The sequence below is a fragment of the Oryza sativa genome, chromosome 7 (assembly GCF_034140825.1).
Source record: "Oryza sativa Japonica Group chromosome 7, ASM3414082v1".
Lineage (NCBI taxonomy): Eukaryota > Viridiplantae > Streptophyta > Magnoliopsida > Poales > Poaceae > Oryza > Oryza sativa.
The window spans coordinates 19,378,343-19,400,908 of NC_089041.1; the positions used below are offsets into that span (position 1 = coordinate 19,378,343).

At 49.5% G+C, this 22,566-nt stretch overlaps 1 protein-coding gene across 1 annotated transcript; it reads right to left on the minus strand.

The window, feature by feature from the left end:
- Window positions 1-9,294: 9,294 nt before the first annotated feature.
- On the minus strand, window positions 9,295-13,100 carry LOC4343327 (uncharacterized). The gene is made up of 5 exons (XM_015792389.3): window positions 12,992-13,100; window positions 11,638-11,930; window positions 11,436-11,558; window positions 10,476-10,766; window positions 9,295-9,771 (listed from the first exon to the last, which is right to left on the minus strand). The coding sequence occupies exons 2-5, from the start codon at window positions 11,923-11,925 to the stop codon at window positions 9,568-9,570; spliced, it is 906 nt and encodes a 301-aa protein (XP_015647875.1). The 5' UTR covers window positions 11,926-11,930; window positions 12,992-13,100; the 3' UTR covers window positions 9,295-9,567.
- Between the last annotated feature and the right edge of the window lie 9,466 nt (window positions 13,101-22,566).

Sequence of the window (22,566 nt, forward strand, 5' to 3'; positions counted from 1 at the left end):
TATGGGTGTGGCTGATGGGCCATCGATCGCGTGATCGTTCCCCATCCCCTATACGCTCTCTCCCCCTTCTCCCATTCTTGTCTTCCTACTACACCATAAATTTAAAAAATAAAAAAACAAAGTTAGAAAAAATTATGTATAGAAATACTATGTATATAAAATATTTGAATTTAAATTCAAATTTAAAACGGGTATGTAAACTTTTGACTTATAAACTTTCGGTCTATAAACTAATATTTAAATTTAAATTCAAATTTGAATCGGGTATGTAAACTTTTGACTTATAAATTTTGGGTGCATAAACTTTAGATGTATAGAAATACTATATATAAAAAATATTTGAATTCAAATTCAAATTTGAATCAGGTATGTAAACTTTTGACTTATAAACTTTGGGTCTACTTTAGGTGTATAAACTTTAGATGTATAGAAATACTATATATAAAAAATATTTGAATTCAAATTCAGATATAATTCAAATTCAAATTTGAATCGGGTATATAAACTTTTGAATTATAAAGTTTGGGTCTATAAACTTTAGATATATAGAAATACTATATATAAAAGTTATTTGAATTCAAATATCAAATTTGAATCGGATATATAAACTTTTTGACTTATAAACTTTGGGTCTATAAACTTTAGATGTATAAACTTGAGGTGTACAAACTTTAGGGGCATAAATTTAGTAAAATAGGAAAATAATACGGTGCCAAAAAAGGAAACCACGTTGATGAGAGGGGGGTATCGGCTGATCCGATCGCTAGGGCGATCGATTGCCCCGTAGCCTTTTCGAAATTTTATAGGTGTTTGGTTGTGGGACTGGGTGGGATGGGTTGGCTTCAAAAGAGAATATTCCGGACATGACTTCCCGTCAGGCGCCCGATGGGGGCAGATTAAAATTGGGCGCTGACGTCAGCATGACGTCAGCGTCCGATTTAAGTGCAAAACTATTTTAAACTGATTTTTTTCTTAAATTACTTATCCAAATCATGATCCGATTGCACTATTAAATTCGTTGCAATTAAATCTTCAAAACAAGACCACGCATGGATATATTCCGACGAATTTTTTTAGCTTATTATTGAATTATTTTTAGATGTTGCACAATGTTCCACCAGATATATCGGAATTGTTTTATTAAGTAGATCGAAAATATTTCACTCGTTTAAATCGGGTGTTGTTTCACCTTATATTAAAACAATGTTTCAGCAAATAGCGAAAGAATGTTTCAGTTCACTGCAATATTAGATATATACATAGTGAAACATTGTGATTACATTAGGTGAAACATTTTTCGGTGGAACAAAAAATAAACCAAATTCCCTTAATAGGGGGTTTCCAAAATATGTGGGTTTTTTTTGTTGCAATGGAATGTTTCGTTCACTGCAACATTAAATCTATACATAGTAAAACATTATGAGTACACAAGGTGAAACATTTTTGGTGGAACAAAAAATAAACCAAATTCCCTTAATAGAGAGTTTCAAAAATATGTGGGTTTTTTGTTGCAAAAGAATATTTTATTTCACTGCAACAATAGATCTATAAATAGTGAAACATTGTAAGTACATTAGGTGAAACATCTTTTGTGGAAAAAAATAGGAAGAAGTAAGTGGGCCCACGTGGAGGGAGGGGCACGCGGGGGGAGAGCCCGATCCGGCTCCCCCCGCGCCGGTCGCGCGAAGTGAAGCATTTTCGAAATATTCCACTAATATTTGTAGACCAACTAAACCATGAAAAATGGCCGGACCGTGCCGGGCCAACCCACTTCGCTAGCGCCACATCATGTGATCCGCATCCACCTCCTTCTGCCGTGACCGCACACCCCTCCCCCTGTTGCTCAACTCCCCTCCTATTCGGTATTGCTATAATTATGTCGACACATTTTGTGAGTAATCACAGTCGATTTCTTGTTCAATTGATCTGCCTTGAGATTCGTGCTACGATTGCAATACCATGTGCATTGAACGTTTTTACGTGTTTCGTGTTGCATCGTGAAGCCAATCAATTCAAATTTCTCATCTCGTCAGCATGTGTTTTCAAGAAAAAAAAACTACTACATATATAATTTCAGGACTTACATATGTAATTTTAGAACTTACATTGTAAATATACTAAAATTACATATGTAATTTAGAGACTTACATATGTAATTTTAGAATTTACATTGTAAATACACTAAAATTACATATGTAATTTAGGGACTTACAGTGTAAATACATGCTGACTATTTGTTGGTGAAAAATATGGCGCTATAAATATAGTTACTCTGCTCCTATTTACTCAATAATTATTTCTTTGTTATATGTATATTGTGTGAGAGGTAGTCTCACTAAAGTCACTAAAGGTGTCTATATATCAATGAAGCCTGGCTCCATCCCTTCACAATATCCCTCAAACGAAAAAAAATAGGGTTCATTCTATTTCTTCAACCAAACAAAAAATGGGATTATCTCATCCCAATAAAATAGGGATAGACCTAACCCATCCTACCTCATCTCTAAACCAAACACATACTTATATTTTAGAACGGAGGGAGTAAGATCCAAGGTGGTCGTACGGTGAAGCGAGCGAGTGATCTACGCACTATACATATTCTCCATGCGAAAATAAGTTCGCTTTCACTACTACAAAATCGATTTTTCATTGCACCACCATATTTTTTTTCTCTAGCGGTTATACGTGGAAACTGCCAGCAAAAATAGATCTTCGCTGGTGGTCAGATTAAGAGGGCCACTAGCAAAAATATAGCTATTTTCGCTAGCGGCCCACTTAAATAACTGCCTGCGAAAATACGATTTTCGCTAGCAGTGCTCTGTACTCACAGCCAGTGAAAATAGGGTTATCGTTGGCGGTTATTTTCACATGCGGCCGGTAAAGAGGAACTCTAGCGAAAATAAATTTGCCATATTAACCAACCACGTCCAACCCCAGGTCTCCTCTCATTTTCTCCAGCGAAAATAAAGGCGTTGGCTCTCTCAGCTTTCTAGCGACACCGCTCAGATTTGGCGCGCCCGTCTCCTCCTTCCTCCCTCTCCCGCAATCGTCGGCACGCGCCGGCGGGCCACGGGTGGCGACATCCACCAGTCCTCGCCGGTGGGGCTCGGCTGCGGCGGAGCTTGTGTCCCGGCAGTGGATCTAGCGGCGCAGGGAGTCTTGGGCCGCGGGCGACGGGGAGGGGTTGGATCCGGCGGTGGGCGACGCATCCGGCAGGGCTCGGCTGCGGCGAAGCTTGTGTCGCGGCGGTGGATCCAGCGGCGCGGGGAGTCTCGGGCCGCGGGCGACAGGGTGGGGTTGGATCCGGTGGTGGGCGACGCATCCAGCGGGCTCGGCGATGATGATGGCCTGGGCGACGGATCCGGCGGGCTCGGCGGTGTGTCTCGGTGACGACGACGGCGCGGGCGACGGGTCCAGCAGCGGGCTCTCCTTCTCCCACTCCCTCCTCCACCGCCGCCAGCTGTCGTCGCCACCACCGCCGCGGGCTCGGGACCGGCCGGATCCGACCGTCCCAACAACGGGGGAGGCCGGATCCACCGCCGCGACGACTGAAGTGACCGGATCCCCCGCCGCCGCCGACGTCGACGGGGGCAGCGCCGCGACGACGACTTCAAATTTTTGTTTATTTCTGTGTTGCTTGAATGCTTGGGTGAATGGAAATTTTTTACTGTAAATTGTTGATGTAAATTTCTGTGGATTTTTGAATGCTTGGGTAAATTTCTGTGAAATTTTTGAATGGTCGAGCATTGATGGAGGCGGACAGAGCGGTGTTGCTCTGTCCGTCATTTTTTTAAAAAACTTGGCTAGCATTTTCACTGGCGGCTGGCACGGTGTAACCCACCAGCAAAAATGTTTTTTCGCTGGTGACCGTCTTAATCTAACCGCCAGTGAAAATAGATTTTTGGTGACAGCTAGCTTAAGATGACCACCAGCAAAAATAAATTATCACTAGTGGTCGATAACCGCTACGAAGATCTTGATTTTCACTGGCCTTTGCTTTGTGGTGGCTCCAAATTCTGCTAGCGAAAACCCAAAATGGCCGCCACGAAAAATGGATTTCATAGCAGTGTTTTATACACAATACCAAAATAAACTTATTTTTCGATAGAGAGTGTACACGTAGAACATATGGGAAAGCAAGAGGGGATCGCTGTAGCTGTAGGGAGTTGATAACAATCCGGCCCAATTGGGGTTGGCCGAGGCCCAACAAATTAAGGTTGCCCGGACCCCAACAGTTCTTAAGCACACCCACTAGCGGATAGGCCCAATCTCCCTAAAAGACTAGTCCAATAGAGGAAGGGTGGCTCTCCCTTTTAAGGTGGCTTCCTCCTCCCAAGCTAAGCAAGGTGGGATTATTCAGAGGCTCACACGGTCGCGGAAGGATGTCCTCATCATTCCCAACCCCTTAACAAGGGCCCAGCTCTGATACCAAATGATGACGCTCTCTCTCGTGGCCCGATCTTCTGGTGAGGGGATAACTCTCGCTTTGATCGAGTGCAACATTTGCGACGTGGATACCAACCAGAACAAGTCCAGGACGCCGTGCAATCGCTACACCACAAACGATGTTGTACCAACCGTGACGCACGGTTGATGATCCCTGCAATGCAAATGAGAGAACACTGCAAGAACAAGATAAGATGCAATCTAAATATTGCGAATAGGTGATTAAGTACAAAGGAATAGTTGCGATTGAAGTGGTAGATCTAATTGACCCGGCAAATCAACACATCAACTATTGGGGGCTCTGAATCAATAGTCACTGACTAATCAAGCGAGGACTAGAGACAAGGTGAATGACACTTGGTAAAATTCAATTAAACAAAACCCAAATATTTTTGAGGATGTACAAAGCTATTTATAGAGGAAAATAAAGCTAGGGTTAAGTGCTAATTCGTGGAGGTGGAGGGAGACACTTCCGAGATGGGCCTAGTCTATTACAAGGCCCAAGGCCCAAGTTCGGTTTCAGCAACAACACTGTCTTTTTTTGGCGATTCCCGTTGACTCGAGATGAATTTAGATATGAGACCGGATGCGTTTGAAAGATAGCGAGTTAAGCTTTCCACGAAGTCCAAGATCACCCAAATCAGAGTTGGCATGAAGGCGTTAGGTCCGTTTGAAGTTAGTGCTGTCTTCGGAGGCTGAACTGGACTTAGACTTGGAATTATCATTGAAATGTGTGAAGTTATGAGCGTATCCGACGAAGTGATGTAGATCAGCAGTAGAGAGGCTCAGCCTAGCAGTGTGTACAATTGTGCTGTACGAAGGAGTAGCACTTGGCCCCTTGGTATTTAGGCCTGCACGTGATCCGATGCAGGCCAGGCAAGGGCCGGACTGTCAGTCACTCGGCCACTTATCCCGCTGGGCCGGTCTGTCACTCATCGGATCACTTCTCCGCTGATGAGTTCTCCCTCCCTCTTTTCTTTTGTATTTTTCACATTTTGGCTCTTTTAAAAAATTTATTTATTCAAAGACCCTTTTCTCGTCGTCAGCGATCCAGGCACCAAAGTCCAACGTCTTGGCGTCGTCAATGATATTGGTAATGCCCTCATCCCTTTAGCAGCCGAGATATAGAGAGGTCGACGTCAATTAAGAGGCTCGCACTGAGGACCTACTAAAATAAATTTATGAAAATTGTTAAAATGTATATATTATTTTCTTACAAATAGGTCCTCAGATCAAAAGAAGATGACGCCAAAAACCTATCTATAAAAAATTATATTTTAACCATTTTTAAAAAAATATTTTATAAATATGTCCTCAAGGCTAGTCAATCCCTTTACATGAGCCACTTAGATATCACAGGAGATGAAGGTGTTGGCGTTAAAAGCAATTGGTGCTGAGACATTGAACCTCAACGCCAAAAAAAAGTCCATTCTTGAAATAAGTTTTTTTTGTTAGGTATATTTGTAAAATAAGTTTTTAAAAAGCTAAAATGTACAAAATCTAGCTCTTTTCTTGCTACGAGAAAAGGCTAAAAAGATAGTATTACCTCTTTTGAATTTTTCTCTTCTAGTTTGTTCAAAAATAAAAAAAATTGTGATGATACAGTACTTTATTTCCTCAACTACCATCTTTTATACCATGACTTGTCATTTTGCTACTTTGTTTTTTATTTTTACAAAAGATAGCATAATCCCTTATATTGCGGAATGCAAAGAATACTCTGCTTTCTTAGTTTTAAAATATAGCTACTTTTAGCAATCAAATTAACTTCTCTCAATCTACTACCTTAATTATCTCAACTATCTCTTATTTAATTTATCCACCTACAAACTCATCTCAACCAATCACAATCATTACTCATTCAACTTCATCTCTCTATTTAATCTCTATAAGAAAACTCCATAAGGCCTTATTCGGTTAATCTCACCTATAAAAAGATTGTGCGGGATTTAGAGGGAGTTAATTTCACATCCATCCCCTCCAATCCCTCCCTCGGGGGGAATAAAGACCTAAGAGATTATATTTTGGGATGGAAATAGCAGTGCAGTACTACACTATAGCTGTGCTGCCTAATGAGAGAGAAAAAAAATGTTTTCAACACTCATCAAAGCTTGTATGATAAAATAATATAATAGTCTATAGGTGTTACCACTTATATTTGTAGATGACTTAGCGAAAAAAAAAGAGAGAAGAGAAGCGGACCATAAATATATAGCAAGCTATAATGCTACATGCTCTATCAAAGTTTGTGAAGGAATTGCTAGGACTAGGTATTAATGCATAATAATATATATCTATAGCTAACTTACTTGGCTACTACTCCTACTAAATTGGTCGACGATACGGCAAGTCAGCATTTTGATTCCAAACTTTTTCCTCAAACTTCCAACTTTTACATCACATTAAAACTTTTCTACATACACAAACTTTCAACTTTTTCGTCACATCGTTTCAATTTCAACCAAACTTTTAATTTTGACGTGAACTAAACACACCCTCATCAAACACGGGCCTCTCTCTCTCAGCCTTCTCAGGCAGTCAGGCTCAGTGATGAGCCTCGCAGCCTGCAACTCTTTTGGGTTGGGTCCTAGCTTGATGAAGGTGGTCGGCCGGCTGGGTGCGTGCTGAGTGCTGACAAAGTGACAAGGTCTCCAGTCAGGATGCATGACTAGGCCCAGGGTGATGTGGTATGGCAGCTCGCAGTTTTCCTTTTCGCGCATACACTGTACTGCTGGCAAAGAACTCTGGGGTTTTTAAAGCTAGAGGTGTGTTAGTTCATGCCAAAATTGAAAGTTTGGTTGAAATTGGAACGAAGTGACGGAAAAGTTGGAAGTTTGTGTGTGTAGAAAAGTTTTGATGTGATAGAAAAGTTGGAAGTTTGAAGAAAAAATTTGGAACTAAACTCGGCCTAGGGGTGTAAAATTTTGGTGTGTCACATCGGATATTCTATAGGGTGTCGCATGGGTTGTTTAGACACTAATAAAAAACTAATTACAAAATCCATCAATAAACCGCGAGACGAATTTATTAAGCCTAATTAATCCATCATTAGCAAATGTTTACTGTAGCACCATATTGTCAAATCATGAAGCAATTAGGCTTAAAAGATCCGTCTCGCAAATTAGTCGCAATGTGTGTAATATTTATTAGTTATTTTTTTATCCTTTATTTAATACTTTATGCCGGTGTTTAAACGTTCAATGTGATAGGGTGTAAAATTTTGGGGTGGGATCTAAACAGCGCGCAACCGCAAAAGATGGACTTGCCATGACATTAGGCAAGATTCTCGATCAACAGCAAGGAAAAATACCCTTTTTTTCCTCAAAAACATTTGGCAACTATGCGCTCATGTTTAATTATTGCATTTTCTAATCCTCATCGAATTTAGCTCTACGACCGAAAGATCAATTTCTTTTGGCACTGACTAGAACATGGTTGTTTTTTTTTCCATTGACATGTATTTGATGATAATCACAACCACCTCAAGGACCTATAGTTTATGACGTACGATATGTGAACATTCGCTTCAAAACTGAAGGTGTCATTTTTATACTTTGTAAAGAAAAATGGAATCGTTACATCAGAATGCATTTCTTACCGTAGCCTTAAACAAAGCGCCACCACCGTTGCTGGCTGATAAGCTTTCTCGGCTATCCATGTTCCCGCCGATAATGAAACATACTAGCCCGCTAAAATTAGAAGTTTGGTTGAAATTAGAACGATGTGATGGGAAAAGTTGGAAGTTTCTGTGGATCTAAACTCGGCCCTACACACAAACTTTCAACTTTTTAATCACATCAAAACTTTCCTACACACACAAACTCTAACTTTTTTGTCATATCGTTTCAATTTCAACCAAACCTCCAATTTTGATGTGATGAAAAAGTTAGAAGTTTAAAGAAAAGGATTGAAACTAAAGTCGGCATTATTGATGTGGATAGAGATAAACCGGACGTGCTAACAGAAACCCCTTGTAACAATTTATAAAAATACATAGCCTAAAATAAAATTTACTCATCCGTTCGGTCTTCAGTGCTAGTAATGTTTTATAAACAGAAGGCATATCATTATTTATAAGTTGACACCAAGATGTGTGTGACACTATTATCAGCCGCTAGCTAGGAGGAGGACAAGGCAAGAGGAGACACTTCTGAGTTCTGAGTTCTGACCCTGGTTAAAAGTCGGCCGAGCTTAAAGCGATGCAAAAATAGGTCACGGGAAGGCAAGCCAGGCCGTACTAGGAATCTACAGGAGTTGCACATATGGCCCCCACCGCTTACGCACACAACACAGCAGCTACAGGCCCGGCCTAGGAGTGCACAGCTGCTGCTACTAGTGCCCGTGCCCCACTTCGCCACTGATTTCAGGCAACCTACCCTACACTGCACACAGCACTGCAGACAGACTGGACGTCTGGAGTACTCATCTCTTTCCTCCCCCACTCTTTTTCTCCTTTTCTTCTCGTCGCCGCTGATACGACGGAGCAAATCGCTGCAGACAAACTGCTCTCGCGTCAAGAATCCTGCCACGGCGATGCTGGATGCAACGCCCTTGTTTCACCGTGCCCAGCTGGTGAAAGAGGCAGAAGCAGAAAGAGAGGGTAACACATGTTCTCGATCGACATTGTTGCAGAGTCACAACTTGTGACCAGAGGCAATGACTATCTGGAACAAATTTTCACATGGAAAAATTGAAAGAACAATAAAAGTTACCCACGACCGTGGTCCAGAGTCCAGACCGGGCTAGTTAAATACGGTGTATCCAGTTAACCGGATTAATGATGTCCCTGAATAACTTTGCATTCACCAACTCAATGCATTGGGGGAGGGAGGGCTCTACAGTTGGTGATTGGCACTTGGAAGTACATAGCTTTATTGATAATGGATTTGCTTGCCTCCAAAGGCTGCACTGTACAGTGTACACACAAGATCCTCAGTCCAACATGATATTGTGTACAACAAGACGAAACCACCACTTATTCAGGCACCTCTAGCTTTCTAATGATTGTAATGTACTTACTCTACTCGTGTGCATAAGAAACACTGAGTTTATAACACTGTGAGTCCATACAGAGAGATATCATACAAGAGCTGGAGGGTATTACTCAGTACAAAACCTGGATCATTCATTCTTCTTCTCGAATTTCGCCCTGTCAGCCCCGCTGTATGGAGCAACATGGTAAGCATATTGTTGGAGAACGGAGAAGAAGACCATTTCGATGATCACCAAGACATTCTGGATTGCCTCCTGGATGTGCTCCACGTCCAACCAGAAATGGTGGGACTGAATGATCCCTACGGCAGCTAAAACCTCTAATGCAAAACCCTGCAAAAAGACAATGGCATTCAGTAGCTCAATCACTAATCATAAGAAATGAACAGAATGGGAGAACTATTAAAAACTATTCCAGCTTTTATGTTTCCCATGGCAAAAGAGGAAGACATGCACTCTTTAGAAGGTGTCCACTGGGGATGTCTCTTTAAGCAGTATGATATAGCAGCTTATTGTGCCTTAAAGGTGAAAAGCTCAGTATTGATTTATTATCTAATTAAACTTGTTTAACAACTTACTCTGGCTTTCTTTCTAAACTAATTGGTAACAAGGCATATAGTTGTTCAGTTATGAGACTTCATAAAGGAAATTGCCAAATCTGACTTTCAAATGGCAGTTCATAAAAACTTAAGTTGCAGAAGAACTTTTTCAATTCATAAACAACTATATGTACAAAAAGAAATGGTGGTGTATCTTGAGCACCTAATTAAATCCAGAGAATAAATATGATGAAGCTTCATGACTGTCATGAGAAGTCACACCACAGTACCCAGAAGGAACAGAAGATCTAAACTATTTAGAAAGTCTACATCGACATTGTTCAATCAAACATTCAGAGGCATGCATCATGGTAAACAGTGTCCAAAGTTACACTAAAGCATTCAGACACAAGAAAGAAGAAGTAACCTATTTGGTCCATAAAGTAAGAAAAATTGTGAAACGGCTTTCATTTTCCTTAGGGAAAAGTAGATGATTACCTGCCAGAAAGAGAAGAAGACAATCCCTTTGATGCATAAGAATTTTGCAAGAGGTTTGTGAGGTGCCAGCTCTTTTGCAAACAAGTGGTAGAAAATAACCAGTGCGTATAATGCCATGGAGACTGAAAAGTTCAGTATGATTGTGAATGTCCAGCTGACCCAACTGGGGTACAGACCAAGAAGCTGAAGAGTAATCATTAGAATGGCGCATATGGGCCTAACAACAACAAATTGCCAGGTCCAGTACTTCAGAAGCTTCAGTGTTTTATGCTCCAATCGAACATTGCGGGGCTGCCATAGCAAAACATCACAAATATATTAATTCCTTTTTGAACAGATAGAAGTGAAGCAAGTAATAGAACACCCTAAAGTCTAACTACAAACTTAAGTTCTGAAAGAATAAACTTCCAGATTGTGCAGATTATATGTGCAAGATAGAACACTAAAAGGGAGAATGGGAGATGCAAAGACAGGTTCTTAGGACAACATCGACTCAAACTATAAACTGAAGTGCTGAAAGCTCCAGACTACCTCTGCAGATTGTAGGTGAATAATAAAAATGTAGAAGGGTGATGCACAGACAGATTTTTAAGTCATCGCTTTAGGTGCATGCATACAGGAGAATTTGGTAAGAGAAAGATTAAAACTGCTGTTGATATTATAGTAAAAAATTACCACTCATGGTAACTTGGTTTAATTAATCCAGATTCCAGACAATGCTATATAAGGAAGCAATGAAATAGAAATTTAAAATTCAAGTACAAAAAGGTGATCCATGGTATGGGATAAAATGCCAGTAAAAGAGAAGCAGGGAAGGTATTATGCTAAGTCATCAAAACTTAATCAATATATAGTGCTATGTAAAGAAGTAATCAAACAGAAATCTTAGCACTCAAGCACAATTACAGATTATAGAAACATTTAAAGAATGAACCAGGGTATAAGGATTAAGGAAATTACCAGGAAAAGGGAAACAGGGAAGGAATGATGAAGCACCCTCCCTTTGATCTCATCAGGAACTATGTTCTTACTAATAGATATATTCAAATAGCTGTACATCAGTGCCATAAACTTAGCAATAGCCTACATAGTGAAACAAAGAGAGAAGGTTAGTGAATCTCGGCATTGGGTGCAAGAATGTGGTTAACCCAAAAGGACTCACCAGTGCCTCGTAGCATTCTTTGACAGCATCCAAGAAAGTGAAAAATGTTTTGCTTCCCTTGATATCCAGAAGACCAACAAAGGAATTTATAGCATATAAGGGAGCCATGAGAACGATAATAAGTATAGCCTTCTGCTCCTTGGGATTCTTCCAATAGAAAAGATGCTGCGACACCAACTGTACTGTAAAATGCATCGATAGCATTACACAGCAGGCTGCTCCAAGGAGGGTAAGAGTAGGAGCATCCATTTTCGTAAGATCCATCCCAGGGAACAGTGACATCGACATGGCGCCTGTAGATAGATATATTCAAGTTTATTCACCAGGAGGAAGGAACATATATTTTGAGATAACAATTGGTCAAAAACAGGTCACATAAGAAAACAAAAGCACCAACAAAATGAAATTAGAAAGTATGTATTACCATAATCAAGATTTTCATGGAATTGTTTTAATACAACTTGCATTTTGGTTTCAAAATTTAAGCTGCTTTAGATATTGGTGTTTCTGTGATTAAATTGGTTAGTCATTAGCGAATGGATATCTGAAGCAGATGCCAGAAAACTCAAACAATATTTAGCAGATTTTACCTACGAAAGGGAATCCAAATATGCCTCAGCTTTCTACATAAACATAGGTTGGTTGCAGCACTATCAAGCCAAGTGATGACACGTAGGTGGACAAACTGTTTGTTCATTAGTACTGAAATGGCATAACAGAACTAACCTAACAGGGAAATGTAATTAATAACCTTCCATGAAATTGTATGCTTTCCATTGTTCAAAGGGATCCAAACAATTGACAAAGGAACAGCAGACATTTCACAGCCTGAGGCACTACTTCGCGGTACAGAGTACAGTGTTATACACTAACTAGACCCTTTGAGGCCTCCTATCGCAAACATTTGAAAGACATAGGAATAGGCAAAATTTGGATGGAGCAATGGAGAAAAACAGGAATTCACGGGGAAAATCTTGGGCTTCCTGTAACAAAGCTTTGCGTATTAGTACTATTAGTTAAGTATAAAGTACATTCATCAGCTAGACATCATAACCATTACTTCCATCCTACTTGCTCTCTCCAATCCGTCTCCATTCAGATCCACCCAACCATGGATGTCCATCGGGCTAAGGCCTACGGGTAGCGGCTGCGGCGTGTACTCCAAGAGCAATAGAGGAGCAACCTAAGGATTCCCCGGCGGGGTACGGAGTCCTACGGACGCCATCCGCGCCGCCGATTAAACCGCCCCCCTCCCAAAACCCATCTACGGGGTCGGAGATCTACACGGACTCGCTCGTCGCCGTCGCTGTCGCCGGAGAGAAGAGGAGGAGGCGAGGGGGGGGGGGTCTCTCACCTGTGAGTTGGAGGGCTTCGCCGCCGTCGAGGCCCCTTGCTCTGACTTGTCCTCCTCCCTCGGTTCCTCCTCCCGGGGTGTGCACAGAGAGAGAGAGAGAGTTCCTCGCGACCCGCGTGAGAAAGCGAGAGAAAATTTATTTTCCACGTATACGGGTGACTGACAAGCGAGCCTCACTGCCTCAGGCAGAAATTAATTTTTGCAGACTTGTTTTCCAGAAGGTAGAACAGATCGCCGACGTCGGCGCTATCCCACGTGTTGCACGTCCTCTTGCCTCCGCGTTTTCAATGATTTCATCATCCCGGTTCAAGGAAAATACTCCTCCGTATTAAAGTAAGTTCGTTATTCAATATCACACATGACACATATTAATGCAGCATAAAAAGATAATAGAATATTTCCATTTTATCAAATCTCAATATAGTTTTTTTCCATTTTATACTTCAATATATTTATTCTCTACTTTTATACTCCTTTCATCCAAAAATCTAAGACCTATTTTTTTTAAATTACACAGTACAACGCAAACACTCACAACGCACGCGCACTCACCCCTATGAACACACGCACATAAACCCTACCCTTATGAGCATCTTCGAAGACTGGGTCGGCAAATTCTGGAGAGATTGACGAAGTCACCACAGGCGCCTCGCTGGCGACGTACCCTATGAACTCAAGCATGCAAACCCTACCCCCACAGGCGCCTCGCTGGCCACCCTACCCCTATGAGCATCTTTGAAGACTGGGTCGGCAAATTCTGGCGACGTACCCTATGAACTCAAGCATGCAAACCCTACCCCCACAGGCGCCTCGCTGGCCACCCTACCCCTATGAGCATCTTTGAAGACTGGGTCGGCAAATTCTGGAGAGATTGACGAAGTCACCACAGGCGCCTCGCTGTCGACGGGTACGTCGCCTACCACTGAAAGCACAAACGCCATTAAATCCTGGAAAATTCGCTCCTATGGGGAGTCGAACCCAGGACCTCAGGTACCACTGTGGTTCTTGTAACCATTAGGCTAAAGGCCCTTTCGCATCTGTCGGTGACATGGGACCGGGGGTATCTTGACTAGAGGTTTGGGGCAGCTGCAGTCACCCACGTGGCCTGACCCCCTCGGGGGGGTCAGGCCCGAGGGTGATGTGGCCGCCCCTCCCTCTGTCTTCCCGAGGGGTCGGGCCGCTCCCGTTTCGGCCCCGAGGGCTGGGGCGCCCCGACCCCCTGTGGGTTTGGCGCCACGTGTGTGGGTTAGGTGAGCACAGCGGCGCTCACCTAACCGCGTTTATTGCGGGTTGGACGAGCGCCCCACGCCGCATTTAATGCAGCGCAGCACACTCGTTCGGTCCGTGACAGGTCACAGTGTGTGACCGGTCACAGACCGGTCAGATCGCGGGTTAGGTGGCAACAGGCGGCCTGACACACGCCTCGCCCCGTCCCGTCGGAATGATGAGAGCCTCCAGGCACTCGTCCCTAGCCGGAGCCGGCGTGGGAACTCCTAGAGTTGGCATGTCAGCCCCGGCCAGATACATTCCAGGCTTCATCGCAACCATTGCAAGGAAGTCATTGTATGAAGAAGGGCAGACATGTAGCATGCCGAACTGACACGTGGTGGACAAGAATGACCGGTCTGTGACTGGTCTGACGCCGGTCGCGTCATCGGCAGACAACCGTGCTCCCACGATGCATCTGCCTCCGGTGGAGTGGAGGTAGGTATGACCCATCTCGTCGGATGGTCATTTGGAAAGCAGCCATGGCAAATCTCCGCCCATTAATGAGGGAGTAACAGGGAGATCCCCGGTGTCAGGCGAGAGACGGCGCTGAGCCTCACTCAAGGACAAGTTGTGATTTAGCTTCCAGGCGAAGGTGCAAGCCAAGTTTTGGTCAAGAGAGGGTAGGTCCCCACCCAGAAGAAAGGTAGGTAGAAGTGGTGCATGTAGTATCCCTTGAGATATAAAAGGAGGACCTTGCCCACCAAAGAAAGGGAAAAAAAGAAAAAAAAGGAGGCGAGAGGGGTTCTGGAGCCTGAACTCTCTGGCTCTCCGGCTCTCTGTAAATCCTTCACACACAGATCCACCAGAACACAGGAGTAGGGTATTACGCTTCTCAGCGGCCCGAACCTGTCTACATCGCCCGTGTCTCGTGCACTTGCTCTCTCGCGAACATTCTCCAGATCGATCGAGGGCGAAGAACCTCACTTAGCGCCCCCGGCCGAACCGGCAAAGGGGGGCCTGCGCGGTCTCCCAGTGAGGAGCCCCACGCTCCGTCATCTGGCGCGCCAGGTAGGGGGTGCGTGTGTTTTTCTAAGCCCTCGTCCTCTTTCGTGTGCGCCAAGCTTCTCCCGCTCAGCCCAATGGCCGAACGGGCAGTGGCGCACAATCTCTCTCCGAGCGCTAGCGGTGAAGACGGGGAGCAGAACCCGCGCCGTCGAGCTCGTACTCCACTGTCCCTCTCTCGCCGAAGTCTTGGGCGGGAGGAGGCGCTCGAGGAGGTCGAAAGATCCGCGACTTCGCCGCACGCGGGCGATGGAGAAGGACGGCGAGACGGGGAGCGTCGTCTCCTCGTCTACGGAGATGGCAGCACGCCCCAGGGCGCGCTCCAGGCTGCGGGCGCACTCCTGCGTCACCCACCCGTCATCCCTGATCCAGAGACTCCAACCCGACGTTGGCTAGATGACGTGGCCAATTTGGTCATGACGGCGCAGCAGCGCCTAGGCGCCGGCTGGCGGTCCTCCGCCACCAAGGCCACTGGCGTTGCTACTGCTGGCTCCGTGTCGTCGAGGCGGAGGGCGCGGCGAGCGGCGGCCGCTACCCGCCGTTCGTCCGCCATTCCCTCGTCAACGCCTCCAACCCAAGAAGATGTGCGTAGGGGGCCAGATGCCTGCTTCAATATCGAGCGCCGGCGCAATGATCGCCGTGCTGCCCACGCATCGGAGGGCGCTTCCTCGTCCGGAGCGCCACTTCGGTCCGGGCACGGGGGCCAGCCCCCCATGTCCCCGGTTGGCGGTGCCGGCTGTCGAGCCTTTGTGGCGAGCCTTCGGAACGTCCGTTGGCCCCCAAGGTTCCGGCCCACCATCACCGAAAAATACGACGGAAGCGTCAACCCCGCCGAGTTTCTCCAGATCTACACGACTGGGATCGAGGCCGCCGGGGGTGACGACAGGGTCATGGCGAATTTCTTCCCCATGGCCCTGAAAGGACAGGCGCGGGGTTGGCTAATGAACTTGCCACCCGCGTCGGTCCACTCTTGGGAGGATTTGTGCCAGCAGTTCACCATGAACTTCCAAGGCACATATCCGCGCCCAAGTGAAGAAGCGGACTTGCACGCGGTACAGCGAGGGGACGATGAGTCTCTTCGCTCGTACATTCAGCGGTTTTGTCAAGTCCGCAACACCATACCGTGCATCCCTGCACACGCGGTGATCTACGCGTTCAGGGGGGGCGTGCGCCACAACCGCATGCTCGAGAAGATCGCCTCCAAGGAGCCCCAGACCACCGCGGAGCTTTTTCAGCTCGCGGACCGTGTGGCTCGCAAGGAGGAGGCCTGGACCTGGAACTCCTCCGGTTCCGGTGTGGCAGCTTCGGCCGCCCCCGGATCCGCCGCTCGGTCAGGGCGACGGGACAGGAGGAGGAAGAAGAGGTCGGCCCATTCCGACGACGAGGGTCACGTCCTCGCCGTCGAGGGCGCTTTGCGGGCCACCCGAAAGGGGAGGCCTGCGAGCGACAAAAAGAAGGAGGCCGGCGCTCCTAGCAGGGAGCGCCCGACCGGCAAGTGGTGCACCGTGCACAACACCTCCCTCCACGACCTCGCGGACTGCCGCGCGGTCAAAAGTTTGGCTGAGCGGACGAGGAAGTGGGAGGAGGAGAGGAGGCAGGAGCGCCGTGAGGGCAATACCCCGGCGGCTCCCGCCGGCAACCGGCGAGGTGAGGCCAAGCAGAAGGCCCCCGCCGAGGACATCAACGATGGCGACGATGACCTAGGGTTCCAGGAGCCTGAGGCCACTGTCGCCACCGTTGATGGGGGAGCGCGTGCTCACGCTTCTCGCCGGAGCCTCAAGGCCATGAAGCGAGAGCTTCTGGCCGTGGCCCCTACCCATGAGGCGACGCGGCGGGCGCGGTGGTCGGAGGTTGCCCTCACCTTCGACCAAACCGACCACCCACCGTGCGTTGCCCGGGGAGGACAGATCGCGATGGTGGTTTCCCCCACCGTTTGCAATGTGAAGTTGGGGCGTGTCCTCGTTGACGGGGGTGCAGCCCTCAACATCCTTTCCCCCGCTGCCTTTGACGCCATCAAGGCCCCGGGGATGGTGCTCCGGCCGTCCCAGCCGATCATCGGTGTGACGCCGGGGCACACTTGGCCGCTAGGCCATATCGACCTCCCGGTCACCTTCGGTGGTTCCGCCAACTTCCGCACGGAGCGGGTGAACTTCGATGTGGCGGACCTCAGTCTGCCCTACAACGCGGTCCTGGGGAGGCCCGCGTTGGTGAAGTTCATGGTGGCGGTCCACTACGCCTATCTCCAGATGAAGATGCCGGGCCCCGGTGGCCCCATCACCGTCCATGGCGACCTCAAAGTCGCGCTTGCTTGCATGGAGCAGCGCGCGGACCACCTCGCCGCGGCATCCAAGCCCGCGGGTGGCGACGAGAGGCTCAGCACCTCCGTCCCAGCCGCCCCGAGGCAGCGGATGATCACGTGCGACGAGGTCCCGATCAAGCAGGTTGCCCTGGGCGACGGCCCGTCCAAGACCACACGAATCGGTGGTCTTCTGGACGACAAATAGGAAGACGCGCTCGTCTCCTTCCTGCGGGCAAACGCCGACGTCTTCGCCTGGAGACCGGCGGACATGCCCGGGGTCCCCAGGGAGGTGATTGAGCACCGTCTCGCCGTACGGCCGGGCGCAAGGCCGGTCCGGCAGAAAGTGCGGCGGCAGGCCCAGGAACGTCAAGCCTTCATCCGCGAGGAGGTGGCGCGACTTCTGGAGACCGGATTCATCCGAGAGGTCATCCATCCGTAGTGGCTGGCGAACCCGGTCGTCGTTCCCAAGGCGAACGGCAAGCTTCGGATGTGCATCGACTACACCGACCTTAACAAGGCATGTCCTAAGGACCCTTACCACCTGCCACGCATAGATCAGATTGTCGACTCCACCGCGGGGTGCGACCTTTTGTGTTTTCTAGATGCATACTCTGGTTATCATCAGATTCACATGGCTAGGGAGGATGAGGAAAAAACTGCATTCATTACCCCCATAGGAACTTATTGTTATACGATAATGCCTGTCGGGTTAAAGAATGCAGGTCCTACTTTTCAACGTACTACTCGAATTTCTTTGGGTAGCCAAATAGGACGTAATGTTGAGGCCTATGTTGATGACTTGGTTGTGAAAACACACAACCAGGAGACCTTACTCTCGGATCTAGCGGAAACTTTCGAAAGTCTCCGCACCGCCCGCATAAAGCTGAACCCCGACAAGTGCGTGTTCGGCGTGCCTGCGGGCAAGCTTCTCGGGTTCTTGATCTCTGCCCGAGGCATTGAGGCCAACCCCGAGAAGATACGAGCTATAGAGCGGATGCGCCCCCCCAGCAAGCTTAGGGATGTGCAATGCGTCACTGGCTGTATGGCCGCCCTAAGTCGGTTCATATCGAGGCTGGGAGAGAAGGCGCTACCCCTATTTAAGCTCCTCAAACGCTCTGGGCCGTTTATCTGGACGGAGGAGGCTGAATGGGCCCTCACTCAGTTGAAGGCGTACCTCAGTTCTCCCCCAGTCCTGGTCGTCCCGGAGCCAGATGAGCCGTTGCTACTCTACCTGGCGGCAACTCCGCAGGTGGTCAGCGCAGCGTTGGTCGTGGAGCGCGACGAGGACGACCCTCGCTCCGCGCATCCCCACCCTGTGTCGACTCGACCCGGGAGAGAGCAGGGAGGAGAGGCCCCCGAGCCGAACGGTGGCCCGAGGCCCCCAACGACCGGAACTGGCCCTCTGCCCGCTTGTCCGACGGTGCCAGGCGCCCCCGACCCCAGGATGGCCCCAAGGCCACTGCGGGAAGGCCGCGCCTGTCGCCCTCTGACCCCGAGGTCGTCGGCACAGAAGCCGAGTGCGCCCCGCGCGGCCTCTCGGACAAAGAGCACCCTGTATCGACTCGACCCGGGAGAGAGCAGGGAGGAGAGGCCCCCGAGCCGAACGGCGGCCCGAGGCCCCCGACGACCGGAGCTGGCCCTCTGCCCGCTTGTCCGACGGTGCCAGGAGCCCCCGACCCCCAGGATGGCCCCGGGGCCACTGCGGGAAGGCCGCGCCTGTCGCCTTCCGACCCCGAGGTCGTCGACACAGAAGCCGAGTGCGCCCCGCGCGGCCTCTCGGACGAAAAGCGCCCTGGAGATGCGGCCCCTGGCGAAGAGGATCGGCCCCGACAAAAGGTGCAGCGGCCCGTCTACTTTGTTAGTGAGGCCCTCCGGGACGCCAAGACCCAATACCCTCAGGCCCAGAAGATGCTTTACGCTGCGCCATTATTTCCAGGCGCATCGGGTCACGGTGGTTACGTCCTACCCCCTCGGCCAAATCTTGCATAACCGAGAGGGTACTGGACGGGTGGTGAAATGGGCAATCGAACTCTCTGAGTTCGATTTGCACTTTGAACCACGCCACGCGATCAAGAGCCAGGCCCTCGCTGACTTTGTGGCAGAGTGGACACCGGCTCCCGAGCCCGTCTCCATCCCCGAGGCCAGCTCGGGCCCTTCGCAGCTGCCTCACACCGCCTATTGGGTGATGCAGTTCGACGGCTCCCTGTCTCTTCAGGGCGCCGGTGCGGGGGTCACGTTGACCTCGCCGAGCGGAGATGTCCTCAAATACCTGGTCCGCCTCGACTTTCGGGCAACCAACAATATGGCAGAGTACGAGGGACTCCTTGCGGGACTCAGAGTGGTGGCTGGACTGGGGATCCGCCACCTCCTGGTGTTAGGCGACTCTCAGTTGGTCGTTAACCAGGTCTCCAAGGAGTACCAGTGCTCTGACCCGCAGATGGATGCTTACGTGCGCCAGGTGCGGCGTATGGAGCGCCATTTTGACGGGATAGAGCTTCGGCACGTGCCCAGACGGGATAACGCGGTCGCCGACGAACTCTCAAGGCTCGCTTCCTCGCGAGCCCAGACCCCACCGGGCGCCTTTGAAGAAAGGCTTGCCCAGCCGTCGGCGCGACCCGACCCCCTAGGGGAGACAGACACGCCTGAACGGCCCCCGAGGCCCGTCGGAGTCCAGGCCTCGGGACCCGAGGGGGGCGCTCCCAGCTCCCTTAGATTGATTGCTTGGATCGCTGAGATCCAGGCGTACCTCGCAGATAAGACTCTACCCGAGGACCGCGAAGGGAGTGAACGCGTCCAGCGCATCTCCAAGCGCTACGTGCTGGTGGAAGGGACCCTCTATCGGCACGCGGCTAACGGAGTCCTCCTGAAGTGCATTCCTCGGGAACAAGGCGTCGAGCTTCTTGCCGATATCCATGAAGGCGAGTGCGGAGCCCACTCTGCCTCACGCACCTTGGTTGGCAAGGCCTTTCGCCAGGGTTTCTATTGGCCGACGGCTCTCAACGATGCGGTCGACCTGGTCCGGCGGTGCAGGGCGTGCCAGTTCCACGCCAAGCAAACCCATCAGCCGGCCCAGGCCCTGCAGACCATACCTCTTTCATGGCCGTTTGCTGTCTGGGGGCTCGATATCCTGGGTCCGTTTAGACGGGCCCCGGGCGGGTTCGAGTATCTGTATGTCGCTATCGACAAGTTCACTAAGTGGCCCGAGGCTTATCCGGTCATCAAGATCGATAAGCACTCCGCACTTAAATTCATCAGGGGTATCACTGCTCGGTTTGGGGTGCCTAACCGTATCATTACGGATAACGGCACCCAGTTCACTAGTGAGCTCTTCGGTGACTACTGCGAAGACATGGGCATTAAGCTTTGCTTCGCCTCTCCCGCCCACCCCAGAAGCAATGGCCAAGTGGAGCGTGCCAACGCAGAAATCCTCAAGGGCCTCAAAACCAAGACCTTCAACATCCTCAAGAAGCACGGCGACTCGTGGATCGAGGAGCTGCCAGCGGTGCTCTGGGCGAACCAAACCACGCCAAGCCGAGCAACCGGGGAAACGCCTTTCTTCCTCGTCTACGGCGCGGAGGCGGTTCTCCCATCTGAGCTCACCCTGAGGTCCCCTCGGGCCACCATGTACTGCGAGGCTGATCAAGATCAGCTTCGCAGAGATGACCTTGACTACTTGGAAGAACGAAGGCGGCGCGCGGCCCTTCGAGCCGCGCGCTACCAGCAGAGCCTACGGCGCTACCATCAGCGTCACGTCCGGGCCCGATCACTCTGTGTCGACGACCTCGTCCTACGCCGCGTCCAAACGCGTGCTGGACTGAGCAAGCTCTCACCAATGTGGGAGGGTCCGTATCGAGTGATCGGCGTCCCCCGGCCGGGCTCCGTTCGGCTGGCCACGGGCGACGGCACAGAGCTGCCTAACCCGTGGAACATCGAACACCTTCGTCGTTTCTACCCCTAGTGGGGGTCGGGTGTCAGGTCTCGGGCTCGGGCCAACCCCGCACCCCCTCGGGCGTGCAGGGTTGGCCGGGGGCTACCACATATGCATATACTTATCTTTTTTCTCTTCCGTATTTCAATAAAAGCTTTTTCGATTTCCTAAGGACTGTGTCTGTGCCATTGTTTCCTTTTGAAGAGTTTTGGCTTGAATTAGCACGCTCGTGCTCGACCCTGCCCTCGGTGGCCCGGGCCGGCGGAAATCGCCAAACGGGGCCCAGAACCGAGCCGTGCCCCGGGGAGTGGTGAACTCCGGGGGGGAATCGGCAAAGGCCCACAATCGGGTCCCCATAACCCTCAGTCACCACGCTCCCGGCCTGGCTAGTCTCGACACGTGCATCTCCCCAGGCACTAGCCCCGACCCGCGCCGTTTGAGGCTGGGACCTGGGCACGAGCCCTTGTTCAAGCCAAGACACAGAAGGACCGCGGCACAGACCATCCTCGTCTCATACACACAACAAATAAAATTGACACAGAAATTTCTTCTTTATTTGATTGCAGATTAAATTAGTTTATACAAGAAGGGGGCCCGAAGGCCTCGGAAGAAGAAAGGAAAAACTATTTAAGATTGGCGGGGGCCTGGGGGCTCACTTCGAGGCTCCCGGGTCGCCGGCCTCGTGGTCGCTGTCGTCCACACCACCGTCGCCGCCCTCCTCGTCGGAGTCGAGGGCGAACGCGAGCCGAGGGGCCGTACCCTCGAAGCTGTGGACGATGTGGTCGGCGGCGTCCCGGACCTACGCGCGCGCGTCGTCCTCGGTTCCGGGAGGGAACTCGTCCAGCGCTGCCCACGGGGAGAAGTCCGGGTCCCTGGCCTGGTAGCTTGCCAGTACAAGCTCCACTACCCCCCGGGCGAGGTCTCTCGAGGATGACTTGATCGTCTCCTCGAGCTCCTCGGGGAGCCGCTGGAGAGTCCCGGCCATCTCTGAGAGGCGCTGGGCGAGGCCCCCCCTGGTTGGCGGCGTACTTCGCGGTCCGCTCGCCCCAGAGGCCCGCTTGCCGCCCGGCGCGGTCT